The 14,281-nt window shown below is 38.7% G+C and overlaps 1 protein-coding gene across 2 annotated transcripts in view; it reads left to right on the plus strand.

Annotated features, from left to right (window-relative positions):
- The first annotated feature begins 234 nt into the window (after positions 1-234).
- The window catches only part of prkcq (protein kinase C, theta), a 33,771-nt gene continuing 19,724 nt past the window's right edge, over positions 235-14,281 (plus strand). Inside the window, exons 1-2 of one of the 2 annotated variants that reach the window (XM_022222064.2) lie at positions 235-351; positions 9,569-9,916. In XM_022222064.2, the coding sequence (XP_022077756.1) occupies positions 9,799-9,916 (118 nt within the window). In that variant the 5' untranslated portion in view covers positions 235-351; positions 9,569-9,798. Of the gene's footprint in view, positions 352-9,115; positions 9,137-9,568; positions 9,917-14,281 lie in introns of those variants that run through there. The other variant, XM_051954880.1, reaches the window with a different exon arrangement.

Here is a 14,281-nt window from a genome sequence, read left to right on the forward strand (position 1 = left end):
TAATGTGCAACAGGCATTTAGTAGCTTAATGCAGGATCCACTGCATTAAATAGGTTACACTGTTTAATTCTATTCCTACTTAAAATAATCCTGTTTTTGACCAGGTTGTGGGTCAAGCAAAACAAACAAACAATAAAATCCGTCCGCCTCCCTCCGCTTTATACGGTTTAATTCAAAGCCACATCTGACAACTGGTGAAGTCAGAATGTTCCCACAGCCAGTGAACGCCTCATGCTATCACGCTTAAATTCACCGCCTCTGCTGCCTGCGGTCTGTCAGACAAATGTTCAGATGGAGAGAAGCTTCTGTCTGCAAACACTAAACTTCACAGAGCACTGCTGCCTTTCTAAGGTCAGTACACCTTTTTATTCTTTGAGCTTTTGGACCGTTTATGACGAGTTTGTAGAAACGGGCTGCAACATTTCAGTGTTCCGTTTTCTTTGTCACTGGCTTACTAGGCTCAGTTTAAAAACAAACACTGGGTTCAAAATCAATGGCTAGATCAGTGAAAATCTACATATTAGTACGTGTAAGAAGCTGGATTTACAGAGTTATCCAGTACTGATTTTCTGCAGCATTTTGAGTGACTACAGCAGAGACACTGGGAGTTACTCATTTTGTGAATGAAACACCACATGCCCTTTATTCCTGCTTAAAGCCTGGACCTGGTATCTGCTAACTTGTGTATATATTACAGACTGCATTATGAGTAGGGATGTATTCCAGTCTTATAGTTGGTCCAGAAGGAGCCAATATTGACTAGTTTAAGTATGGCATGTTAACCTATATTATTGTACAATAATAACTGATTCGACAAAGTGATCATGTGACAAAGAACAAGTGAAAAGTGCAACATTTCACTCAACTTTTACTGCATTCATTGTGACTTAAAGCAGGAAAAGCACAGGTGAGGCAGACTTTTGCCAACAATGGCTCAGTTACATTAGCTGTTAGTTTTAATGTTATGAATTACACCTGCGCTTTTCCTCCCTTTGAAGAGTCAAAGCATCTCCTGTAAAAAAGCTTTATTCTAGCAAGTACTGTACTTTATATTATCACTTTAGAAATAACATGTTAGCAGCATGTAATTGATTCAGTAAGAATGCAACATGTTTCACAACCTGATTTATGTGTGAAATCTTAAAAACTGTACATATTGGGTTGTTACTGAATTGCTGTGATGTAGAAGGAAAACATAGCAAAAAAATATTACAGAATAACAATTACTATAAGTACGTCACTTCTGCATGCCATTGAATTATGTAAGCAGTATTTTAATGTGTTTGTGTTTTTGGTCTTTCAGGCTATAACAGGTCATTAAAATATCTAATAAACTGCAGAGACGATTATGATAGTGGAGCAAAAATGCATCATTTCCCTTCATAATTGTGTAAATGTGCTCAATTACAATCCCACACAGCAAATTAGACAGGACAGCAGCCCGTTTAACTCATTTTCCACCACCTACAGTTACAGATATAATTACATCTAAATTAGATCTCGTTTTCATCTTTTCAGGAAATAAAAAAACTTTGGCTTCCGCAGGTAGAGAATTAATTCTTACATGAAAACACAGTTCATATGCGGCTGTTTGACGCAGTGTTACCTAACGCAGCGAGTAAATGGACTGATGTAAGCTGCTGAGGGTCACATCCCCGTGGGTGCTGTGTTCTGTCTTTGAATGAATGACCACTTCAGGGACTCTTTGAGAGTCAAAGCGGCACCTATGGTCAAAGGCTTCCGTCACCCACATGGGCCTCCTGTCAATAACAACAAAGATCCCCAGCTTCCACTTCTGGCTACTTCAAAAACACACACTGAGCTTTGATGGCGCTCGGCACTGAGGCTCGTCTGACTTTGTCTTTTCTCATGAAAGGTTTTCAAAAGGTCTGTAGCTTTTCCACATGGGCACTTGACCTTCTTTGCATCTCTGCGTGCGATTAGCGGTGGGTGGGGGCTGCAGAAAAGCAAATCCTCCCACTCAGATGGCACCGTGATGCCTGCACACATTAGGGTCTGTGCTCTAAGACAACACGACATAATGAAGTCTGTCTGTTCTTTCTGTTGGCTGTTTGAGAGGAGAGGAACGTCAGCCACGAGAGGATACTGCAGAGATTTCATGGCTTCTGCTCAGAGGCCTCAATATTAAAGAACCAAAAACCCTCGCTGCAGCACAAAGCCTGCGTTTGTGCCCTTATGTGCTGGGAAAACACACACACATTAGGTTTCATTAGCGGCTGATTTACACCATTTGAGCTGCTGTTTGGTTAAAAATAGTAATCAAAGGGTTTAAAGTAAGGCTCAGCAGCTTGTTTTAACAATGACCCCTGTGTTCGCCCTGTCTAAATCCACTTGCATTTAGAGCTCGGTTACTTTATGACAAAGAAAAGAAAGAGGGCATGGACAGATTAATCCATTTAGGACGTCACCACAGGCATTACACTTCATATTACATCAGCTGAAAAGCGGCGCAGCGTTTGGTGTCTTTTGAAGTCAGTTATTTAACTTTACATACTAGGGAATATGAGGTTTTTTTTTCAGAGAATCACATCAGAAACTGGCTAATCACACTTGCCTCCTTATTCATATCCACATCATAGGTGCATCAAACATTAATCAGCATTAATGCCGTGAATCTAACCAACTTGTTGCATATAGTTCTCATTTTTGTTTCCTCTTACATGGCTTTAAGGTTGTCAAAATACTGTCTGACAGAAGCAGCTTGTTCCAGCTGTTGATTAAATTCTAAAATAACACCAGCTTTTATGTGCTGCCACCTTTTCCTGCTTAAATTTGTGCAGGTTCTTCAGCAGGAAAACATACATACATTCACATCCTGGACTTTGTTTCTATGAACATCCCTGATAAATATCCGACGTACGTCATTTTACCAACATTCACTCTGATATTTGCTAACATGTCGGGATGTGCCATTTTTTTCTCATCTGTTATTTTATTTAATTATTTGTGGATCTTAGAATGACCAACCCACCAGCGGGTCACTGATTCTCATGACGTTTAATAGAGAACAACTAAGTCTACATCCACACTAATACGTCTTTGTACAAAAACAGCATTTTAAAAGCAAAACGATCTTCGATCAGAAATAATCTCTGTGCATAATAACACAGCATTTAACATGGACATGGACACACTAGTGCTGCTGTAACATAAAGCAGGTCGTTGTAGGAAATAAGATAAAAGAATAACACACTGAGATTTCTTTCATAGCACAACAGCTGCTTGCTTAATTAACCATTCCATTTCAGTCAAATTAACCACTGGCAGACTAAGCTGATATCTTTGCTGTCATTTGATAAGGGAAGTAATGTGGTGATGGTAATACCCAATCAGAAAATGAACGTACAGATCTGCGTCATCATTTTCAAAGTCTCAGAACAGGTTCTGCCTATCCAGGCTAAATCACAAACCTGGAGTTTTCAAACTAAAATGGGCTCAGCAGTGTTTCCAAAGTCTTCATTTTTGGGTTTCCTAAAACTGCGGAGTTGTGTGCACAATAGGCGTAAGCACAGCAGAAACTACGCGTTTTAAAAAGAAAACGTATTAGTGGAGGTAGCCAAAAAAAGGTCAGACATATAATGGCACCGGATGAACTTTAATCCTTGAGCAAATCATTTAGCAGCAATGCGCCTTCATCAGAGATTCACAGGAAAAGCCTCACAACAACACATTTATATTGTCTGCTAGGGCCCCACCGATATCAATTTTTGAGGCCGATGCCAATTTCGATATTATTTTGGCCCCGCAATGCTTACAACAAAGATATGAATCACAGGCAGAACATTTTACTGTTTTACAATACTTTGTCTTTTAGTATTTGTTTAACTTTACAACAGACAGTAATTTTCAAGAACAAAAATGTGCAACAAAGCATTAAACCTCTGAGAAATGATAAAACCTTAAAAAGAGTCAATCTACAAATGAGTTATGAAATATATCTTGTCTTGTACTTGTTGTTGCTGCAAATTAGAGCATATATATATATATATATATATATATATATATGCATGCTGTATAGTAATGAGTGAAGTTACTGTAAAACATTATTTCTGCAGCCCTCTGATCTCCTTTAATAGTAAAATCACATTTTCTCTCCTCCATTATTCTCTTTGCCGTGAAGTCAGAACCCATATGAACCAAAATAAAAAAACAGACGCCTTTCTCAGATGCAAAACATGTCACCTTTGACATGTTTGCATTTTAAATATATCATGGTCAGAAATAGTCTGACACTAATGTTCCTCCATAACAAAACTCACAGTGAGTTGCTGTTACAGCCTGGGTCACGTTCTAGCATTTTCTGACAAAGTAAAACTAAGAGTGACATGACATCATGACGGTTGCTGAAGACAGACAGTAATGTTAATCATTTTAACTGAATAAAACTCCTCCCCTCTGCATTCACATCGCTCCTGCTTAAATGCGCCTCAACACGTCGCTGATGGAGCGATGAACGGTCGTTCTGCACTCTCAAATATTTTGTACACTTACATTATTTCTGCAGTTACTGGCTTTTAAGCTGCTAGCTAATGCTATGCTAGGTTGGAATAACTACAGTGATGTTGCTAAGTTAGCCCAACTTCAGCAACGCAACGTAAATGAAAAGCATGACCGACGCAACGAAGCACGCGTCACTCCTCATGACACATGGCAAAGAGAGTTCAACTGAAATGGGAGACATGTTGAGTCATTGATAATTTCACTACATCGTTATAAACATGCTTGTAAGCTTAGCCCACTCCTGTAATTTGGCCTGACTGTAGCTTACTCCTGTATGTTACTGAGAAGACAGCGGTGAGGACTGAGGATTGAATGGAGTCAAAGCTCCATGTTTTGGACAAACGACACTTAACAGCATTTACTGTTTCATGAGAAATTAAGAATATATCGGCGTTTAATCGGCAATATGCAAGCCGATGATGATTATTTTGAAAAGGGTTATAACCAGTTGATTTAATCGGCCGGCCGATAGATCGGTTGGGCTTTATTGTCTACTTCTGGATGAAGCGCATACGTCAATGGACAAAAACTGTTCACATCAAATGTTTTCAGCTCATTTCAGCAGCGCTACATATATATAAAGCTTTCCCAGGAAAGTAGTCTGTCAAATTAGTTTGGTAGTGAGTGTAATTTTCCACAGAGAGAGGGGGCGTTCATTTATCAGTAACAGTACAACAGACTATTAAAATCCCCTTGCAGCTTTTGCATTTGCAGAAACAAGTAGACACAAGTGCTTGCATCACATTTGCAACTATTGAGTGTCAACACTGAGGCAGAATACAGGAAACAGGCCTCTTTTCAGTAAAATTGCGAATTTGCACTTTTTGATATCTACTAATTTTACTGCAAGAAGACCATGGCAGAAAATTGGTGCATCTAACTTTAATCAAATGTGATCAAGTCAGCTTTTAAATATAAACACACAAATTACAAATAAGAAGTCGAATTGAGAAAAAACTATATGTACACTTAATGTTTTCATTTTTTTTTTACGAGCTAAAATCTACAAAGTTCATCACTTAATAAATTACACTGAGCTCTAACCATGTTTAATACACGTTAACATACATTGAATTAGGCTGTTGAGTAGCATGTAACTACAATAAATCACAATGATTACAAGGGTGTCAGCCTCAGTCTAAAGCTTCCTTTAATGCATGAACAAACAAGTTCAGGTGATAGTCAATGGAACTGTCAGTTTAGTTTGATTTCCAATTTCCAATTGTATTGTTGAAAAAACACAGAATGCTAGACAAACTTCTCAAGCACATATGATATTTAAAAAAAACAACACTACCTTCCTTTTTTTTGCATATCACGTCTGCATATCATATAGAAAAATATCTACACTACTGTTCAAAAGTTTAGGGTCCCTTAGAAATGTCCTTATTTTTGAAAAAATAGCAGTTTTTTTTTTTAAAAAGGTAACATTAAATGAATGATAAATACAGTCGAGATGCTGTTAATGAGGTAAATGACTATTCCAGCTGGAAACAGCTGATTTTTAATGGAATATCTCCATAGAGGTACAGAGGAACATTTCCAGCAACCATCACTCCTGTGCTCTAATGCTACATTGTGTTAGCTAATGGTGTTGAAAGGCTAACTGATGATTAGAAAACTCTTTTGCAATTATGTTAGCACATGAATCAAAGTGTGAATTTTCATGGAAAACATGAAATTGTCTGTGTGACCCCAAACTTTTGTATGTGTAGACATATTCATCAGGTTTCACCCAAATGTAGTAGATTTTGGGATTTTACTGAAGAAACAGCGCAACAACAACTCAAAAGCGTTCACATTTCTTTTGCTGTTCTCTGCCCACCTTTTCAAAATTGGGAGCAGCAGTGTTTTATGTTTGGTGGTGTTTTTCAGCCTCATGTTTGCGACAGCCCCACCTGTGAGGCTTCAAAAACGAAACCGCTGAGAGGCAGGAAGTGTGGTTACATCGTCGTAACTTCGGCACCGGAAGTTTAACTCCTCTTCGTACAACAGGTTGCATGATGGGAGGCTGCAGCTCTGTGCATTTCAAATCTTTGAATCTGAGATGTTCAGAGGTGTGAGTGTGTGGGCGTGAGATAATTTCAACATCAGAATATCAGTCTGTGTTTATGTTCAAATAATATGTGGCATATAGTGACGAAGCAATGTGTGCAATTTGGTTGATTGGGGAAAATGTGATATTTACACGAGGAAAAGGATGGTAACTATTCATTATAATATGAATGTTTCATTCAACATTCAATATAAAATTTGATTTAACCCAGTTATGATGTTTAAACAGCTACTGATTAAGTTGATTCACTAATTGATATGATCACCTTCACATAATTAAGGTTCCCTGAACAGAATGCACTGAATTGCGAACGGAGGAGTTCTCACCGTCAATAAAAACAGAGATTAAAAGTAAAACTAGTCTACAGCTGTGACCCAATTTCATACCACCTGCTTCATGTCATCAGTGTTTTGGTTAACAATATGTAGGACATTACCTCAGATAAAAATAACAAAATTAACTCGAATTTACCATTCTCATGGCAAATTACAACGAAAAATGTGAAAGCTTAAACAGCAGCAGTTCAGAGAGGAATTTTATTATCGTCAACCTATGGTTTCTATGCAACTGTGGGCTTGTCACAGTTATGACATCCAAAAATCATTGCGTCAGCTCAAATAATGCAATCATTAGAACCGTTGTTTTTCACCTCAGTAAAAACAGTGTATGAAACACTATTTACATGTCATTTTTCACTCTTTGTGTCCTTTCTTGTGCTGAAGGTCATTGGCAACAAATGGCGTTTAATTTTTAATATTCAACGACTGCTTTTTGATGTGTGTAATAACCTTTACGTCATGGATTTAGCAGGAACATATGGGTTTAAGCCAAATGAAAAATTAGAGCCCAATAACCTTCCAGATTTGAAGCAATCCGTAGTAGGCAAATGTGCTAAAACTGCCAAACTAAACTAATAGAGGTATAAAATGAACAAAAAGACAATTCTAAAGTTAATTAGCAGTCCAGTATTTCAGTTTAATGATTCATCCGTTCCTTTATAATCCCTACAATACTGACCTAAATACTTTGGGGGTTTGGACTGGTGGAAGGACACGGACCAAAAAGGTGAGCAAATGTATAATCAGTTCTCAGTACGGTTGGTGCAAGTCCAATATCTGGCATTTTACATCTCATTTGTTTCTTCTAAACTCCTGAGAAAGATACGTAGCTCTTCAGTTGCTAAATCTTCACTGTTCACCAAATTAATCCAGAATTATCTGACGGCTGTATTATGTGGATCAGGTGTACAACACAGAGGGTTTTTAGAGCTTTATGCCAAAACCATCTACCAGCTGGAACTCACAAGATCGATGGGAGTGGCCATAATTTAGGAAATGTGAGCTATAAAATCGAAACAATTACCTTAAAGACGCTAAAATATGGTATTGAGGTGTGGGGAAATTAATTTGAATCACTACAAATGCACTACAAAATAATAGTCTACTGGTAATATAAAAGTATTTATAAGTGTATTTGTAAAAAAACATCTAACAGCATAATGACAAACGCTACAGTAGAGATGGAAGAAGTGGTTGGATCTTGTACATGAGTAAAAGCACCAACAGGACCTTGTACAAATTCTCTGCTACAAGCGAAAGTAATTTATCCGCATACTTCAGTAAAAGTACAAAAGCATTAGCATCAAAATATAAATACAACATACTGATTCATTAACGTGTTCATTAATTTAATGTTGCAGTTGATAAAAACGGTTTAACTACTTTATATCTACTGGATAACTTGTGAATTTCCCCTCGGAAATCGTTAATGTTTTGTCTTGATCATTAATATTACACTGTAATTAATTTGTCGACAATATAGCCTGGTGTATTATTGAGCTAAATTAAATATTACAAAACAGTGTAGTGGAGTAGAAAGTACAATACTTGCGTCTGAACTGTAGTGGACTAGAAGTAGAAGAAATATTTAGGTTAAAGTGGCTCAAAATTGCACTCAAGTACTACTATTACTTTTCCCCACTAAAATGGATCTATCACGACAGGGAGAGACTAAAACTTTAGGAGAAAGTAAATGTATTATGTAGTACTCAATGTAGAGTCTTCTTCTACACTGCCTTTAACACAAATACATCAGTATTTATCCAATATCTAATTTTATGTCCTCTCTACTGCCACACCAACAAAAGTGTAAATCAAGTACTGAATACGTTAAATTTTGGCAACATAAAAAAAAAACCTCGAATGTTAAGATGGTGAAAAGTATTGGCCTGCTATAAATAGTGTACTTGTGTCTATATCTGACAGCTCACATGACACAGCTGACTGAGGGCCAGTGAGGTTTACAGTAAAGACGGTGACTTGCGCCAGTTTGTGACGGCCAGTGTTGCAGACTCAGGCGCATGCAGTCATATATTCCTGATCTGCGGTTAGTATTTCAGCTCTATTAATAGTCACCTCCCGGCCTCCTCACCGCCACCGGCACTGACACACAAACGCACAAAAACACACCCACAGCTCTCCAGCAGGCCTCGGATATCACATCGACCGCCACCAGGACTATCACAATCAAAACTGTGGCGGCAGAGGAAGCGTGTTACAGGTGTGCTGCTGTAGTTATTTATATTTTATGGCTGATCCCACAAAGCAGCATTGTTGGTTTTTTTTGCAAGACATGTTATTTTACAAGGTGCTCAAAGGCTTCGCCAAGTATTACAGCTGGTGTTTACAAGTCCTGAAGGTATGGGCGGTTTTATTTTAGATACACTGAGGATCCAGCAGGCTGGTTCGTTATCTTGCTTGGGGTTTTAGGTGTGAATATCTGCGAGGCTTTGCAAACATTTCTCCGTCCCATCATAAAACAGTTTTTGTTTTTGGTGCGGGGGAGATATTTTGTTGTTTATTCAGCTCTAAACCCGTTTTGACAGCCAGCTGGAGCAGACAAAAGTTTAGAGTTTGCTGGGAAACTCGCTCGCAGCCAGATCTTGTGGTTAAAGCGTCACGGGTGATGAAATATTGTCTCTTCCTCTCGCAGGTTGTTTAAAGCGTCAAGGGCGGAAAAACAAAACCTCCTCCTCTGCCTCCTCCTCCCCACTGCCAACCCATCTTTCCTCCGGAGGAAAAGGGGCAGTCGGTGTGTTGCTGCGGTGGAGGAAACACAGGAGGTGTCTCCAAACGTCTGACAAATCTCATCACATCATCCTGAGGCTTCCAGGTGTTTGCTCGGATACTTGAGTGGAGGTCAGCCGGTGATAATTCGCAGCCATGTCGCCGTTTCTACGGATTGGGTTCTCCAACTTCGAGATCGATCCTGGCCTGGCCTACCATGAAGAGGTGCTGAATCCTTACTGCGCTGTTTACATGAAGGAGGCCATTGACACAGGTCAGTGACTTAATGATTAATCAGTAATCACAATTTATTTCTCGTCCACTAATCACAGAATCAATTAACTGTAGTGATGCCAGTAGGATCAGACTGCTGTGTGTTCTATTTGATCTTATTTTTAGTCTTGTTTCGTATCTGAACCTTACTGATATTCCATTCAGCATTGCATTTATTCCTATTATAATTTAATTTACAAAGTTCTACTCTATCCTACTGTACATCTCAGCCGACATCAGTCTTTTTTTTTTTTTTTTTTTTACAATCACAATGTTGTCCAGTTAGTATCTTATAATCTGTGGTGCTGTTGGTTTATTACAAACATTTTTATTGTACAAATTGTTAACATGATAGCACTGTGGTCATCTATGAAAAGATACTGACCCTAAATTAACCCACCCAGCGGAGCATTCAAACATATTTGTATTGTTGAACATGTCTTGGTTGTGGTGAAAGCATCCTCTGTGGTTTATGTGTCTCATAGTTAAACCAGAGCTGAAGCAAGCTAATAACTAACTGAGTCATGTATTCAGAAAAATGCCAAACATCAGTTGGAGTCTCAACTGTGATTGTTTGCTGCTTTTTTCCAACTGCTATGATCGTAAAATTGATTGTTACACAGATCGCTGATTGGACAAAACAAGCAATTTTGTTGTCTTGGGATTCGGGGGGGAATCGTGATTATTACAGCTGGTTATTTTCTGACATCTTAGTGCCCTTTCAAAGCAGGACGATCGCGGCTTGTATGCATCTCGTGCTTCGTATGACTCAGCTGCATGGTGTTTTGCCTCATGCATAAAGACTCTTGCTAGTGCTTTAGTGACTCAGCTATACATCACCAAGCTACAAGCAGTGGTTTACAGAATCCTGAGCGGGGCATGCATCTCGTGCAGTGGCATGGTGGCCTTTTTCGTATCGTGTTTTTGTTTATTGACTCGAGCGGAAGTGAAGAAGACCTCAGTTGCAGTACCCAGGAAAAGACTAAATTAGTCTCAGGAAGTAGGCTGAGGAACTAATTGGAAACATAGTGTTGTGGAAGTGTAACAGAAAATAACTTTTAGGTAAAATATGAGGACCATGTATGGACACAGCTTCACTCTCGACACTGCGCTTCTACAGATCTGCAGCAATACACCCACCAAGTGTTAAGAAGATCTGGTAAATAGTTGCTTGGAAAAGCTAAGAACAGACACACACACATACATAAACTCCTCCCTTTATAAATTAAATGAAAATAAACATTTTTCACAGTCCTACCTTAGCCTTAAGTTTATGACTGGGTAAATCTGTCTAATAAGCAATATTGTCGAGTTTTAACCTTAATATTTGATCTTGTTAGGCAAATACGTAAAAGCAATCTTGTTTCTTTCCTGTAAAAATCTTTTGGGTCAACTTCTGCTGTTTTAAATGTGCTGCATAACAATGACATGACTAACCCCAACTAACTCTGCATTATGACAGTCATTTCATGTTCACTGGGGTTTTTCCTAGAAAAGACTATTCTTCTACCACCCAGGAAGTGACGTACAGAATGTTCAGAGAAGCAATGTTGGTGGGAGTTGGAAATAGAAATGAAGAAGTAGTATCTCTATTTTTAGTACGTGGTGGACGGGGCAAAAATGCCAGGAACGAGTATTGCACAACAGATTATCGTTAAATATTTTCTTAGACAATCAGCTATGTTCACTTTCATTAAAAAAAAATAAAACACTGGATGTCTTGTTGTAGTAAATGTAGATTTTAGAACAAATAAGGCATCCAAACTGATGCCGGCGTTGATGCTTCCTGTACTGTAAATAACACTGTAAGGGACACTGATGTATAGGATGGCAAGCCTGATATGAGTGGACTGCTGGCAACAAATAAAAATAGCACTGTAAATTAATAGAATGCTAAGCCTGCGTATCATAAGAACTTGATTTCGGTTGTGGATTCACTTCCAATGTCACACTTTGGGAAACTTCTTGGGGTGATAAGAGACGAGCGGCAGATATCTTTGTTCTGCATCTGGCTGTGTCTAACCACTGGTGAGCATGAGGGCAGCATGAAGCTAAAAACAGAGTGTCACTGAAAGGAAAGAGGAGGGCACTTCTGTTTCTTTTCCTCTTTGGCGAAACCACAAGACTTGTATTACGAGCTAGCAGAGAACGACTGTGCATTTCATTTACACATTAGTCACTCACTGGGGGTCAATGTCATTTAGTTTCATTTCAGTTTACCCCAGACAATGATCTTTTTCAAGTATGAATGAGACACTGACGAGAGTAAAAAATAACAGACTTATAATACTGAAATAGCCACAACATATGAAGACATTCACTGCTAGATTTTACCTCTGAAAGCACACAACTGTTCATGAAATAAGCTAGCGGTTGCAGTGTTTATGACGTTGCTCGCTGGCACCACGCTGAGTTTGTGAAATTAAGAGCTGATGATGAGAAACTCCCAGGCTGCCTAAAAACACCAAAGATAGCTCCCATCGGTCACTTTGGCTCGCTGCAACCGATTCTATCTTCAAATAAAAGTGATGGAAAGGCTGGATAAACAGCTCTGCTTTGAAGTCGTCCGTATGCAAGTGCTCGGCCTCCTTTCAGATTTTTTTTTCAACTCGGCCAAGCACAAAAATGCAACATTTAAGGGCCCTGTGACTTTCTGTTTTCATGGTTTTGTTTTCAAAAATAGTGTTGGCATGAAGGTATGCGTGATTAGCCAAAAATCTGCTTCTCTGTGCCAATCTATTCCTGTCTATTCCAGCGCAACGACGCTCAGAAGGGCTTCAAGTAATTATTGTTTTATAATCCTCTTGTTTGGGTTTGTTTCAAAATAATATAGTAATACACTCTATAAAACTAATTTAAAAATATAAACTGGAGCTGGCATTTATATTTTAAGGGATGATAGTTCTATATTTGTCATTGTTTTTCATAAAAAAAAGCCACAGAATTAAGCTGATTATACAAATTGTGCCTGTATCTCCACTTCTAAAAACACATTCTTCCCTAAAGATTGAAGCTGGCTTATTTTATATTAATTTCAAAAGACACCATGAAAACAGCAATACCAATGATTGCATTTATCACGTGACTCAAGTACCTTGGTGGTGATTAGGTTTTCGAAGCATCCCATTTTTGTATGTGTACATGCAAACATCAAATCTCAATTTAAGAAACCTAGATAAGATCTCGATTTTGTAAACACCAAACATGCTAACGAGAACACTCCTGTCGTTTTATCCCACAGTTTGTACAACACAACGGCCACTCACATCAGTAACAGAACTGGTGCTCACGCTGCTGTTTCTTCTGGTCTCATGAATGGCTCAACTCTGTCACAGAGCTGGTAAAAAGATGCTTTAACGACATGCAGATTTACTCAATCGTGGTCACTGAAGTCCATCATGGCAACTCTACAGCAGCCATTTTCAGTGAGAGCCGTCAAAGTTGAGGTTTAATATTTCCTGTTGTTCTCGCCGCATTGATGTTAGAATTAATTAATAGTGCTACGCTTGCTATAAGCTGAAGTGGTCTCATTTTCAACAGCCAAAGTCAGATGAATTTAGCCCACAGTTAGAAGAATGTCAGACTGATTTGCTGTTTTTCATTGTAAGCATCACAAACACCTGTGCTAACAACATGCAGTAAATCAGTAAACAGAAGACTAATTTCAGTCTGAGACATGACTAAGCAGATGTCTCAACGATCCCTGCAAATGCAATATCCCAAATACCGTCAAAGCCGGCACAAGTCTCATAACTGAAACGCTGATGTGTTCAATGAAGTGTTAGTCTACATTTCCTGACTTGAACCCGTTGGTTCATGCCCAAGATGTAAACCTCTACAGACAATTTTCAAATACAGAGTTCAGGTTTCAGAAGCACAATAATTTGATATAAAGATGAGCACTGTAGCTTTTTTCAAACACAGTCTAGCAGGAGTAAACAGCAGCTTGGTTGGGAGTATTTTCAGAGGTGGATTAATACACATTTAATGCTCTGCAAGCATTTTCTGGCAGCAGGTAGGAATCAATTTAATATGCCTCTTTCCACTGCAGGAACTTGTGTTCCATTTAAGGTGGTCTGAGCCTTTATGTGAACTTTTATTTTTCATCGAGGGTAACATAACACACCTCCATCACTGCATTTACTGCATGCTTCTAGAACTAGAATTACATCTAGGAACCTCTAGCGACCTGGTGTTTTTTGGAGATGAAGCTGCACCACAATGGAAACAGAAAGAGGCAAAAAGGCTAAAAGGTCAAGGTCTTGATGTAAACATTTGTGCCACCTTCTGCCTCCTTTGAGTCTGTGCAGTGAAAAGCCACTAAAGAGGGCTCTATGGCACAGAACAGCAAGATAGAGCTGATTTT

Source organism: Acanthochromis polyacanthus, chromosome 1 (genome assembly GCF_021347895.1).
Source record: "Acanthochromis polyacanthus isolate Apoly-LR-REF ecotype Palm Island chromosome 1, KAUST_Apoly_ChrSc, whole genome shotgun sequence".
Lineage (NCBI taxonomy): Eukaryota > Metazoa > Chordata > Actinopteri > Pomacentridae > Acanthochromis > Acanthochromis polyacanthus.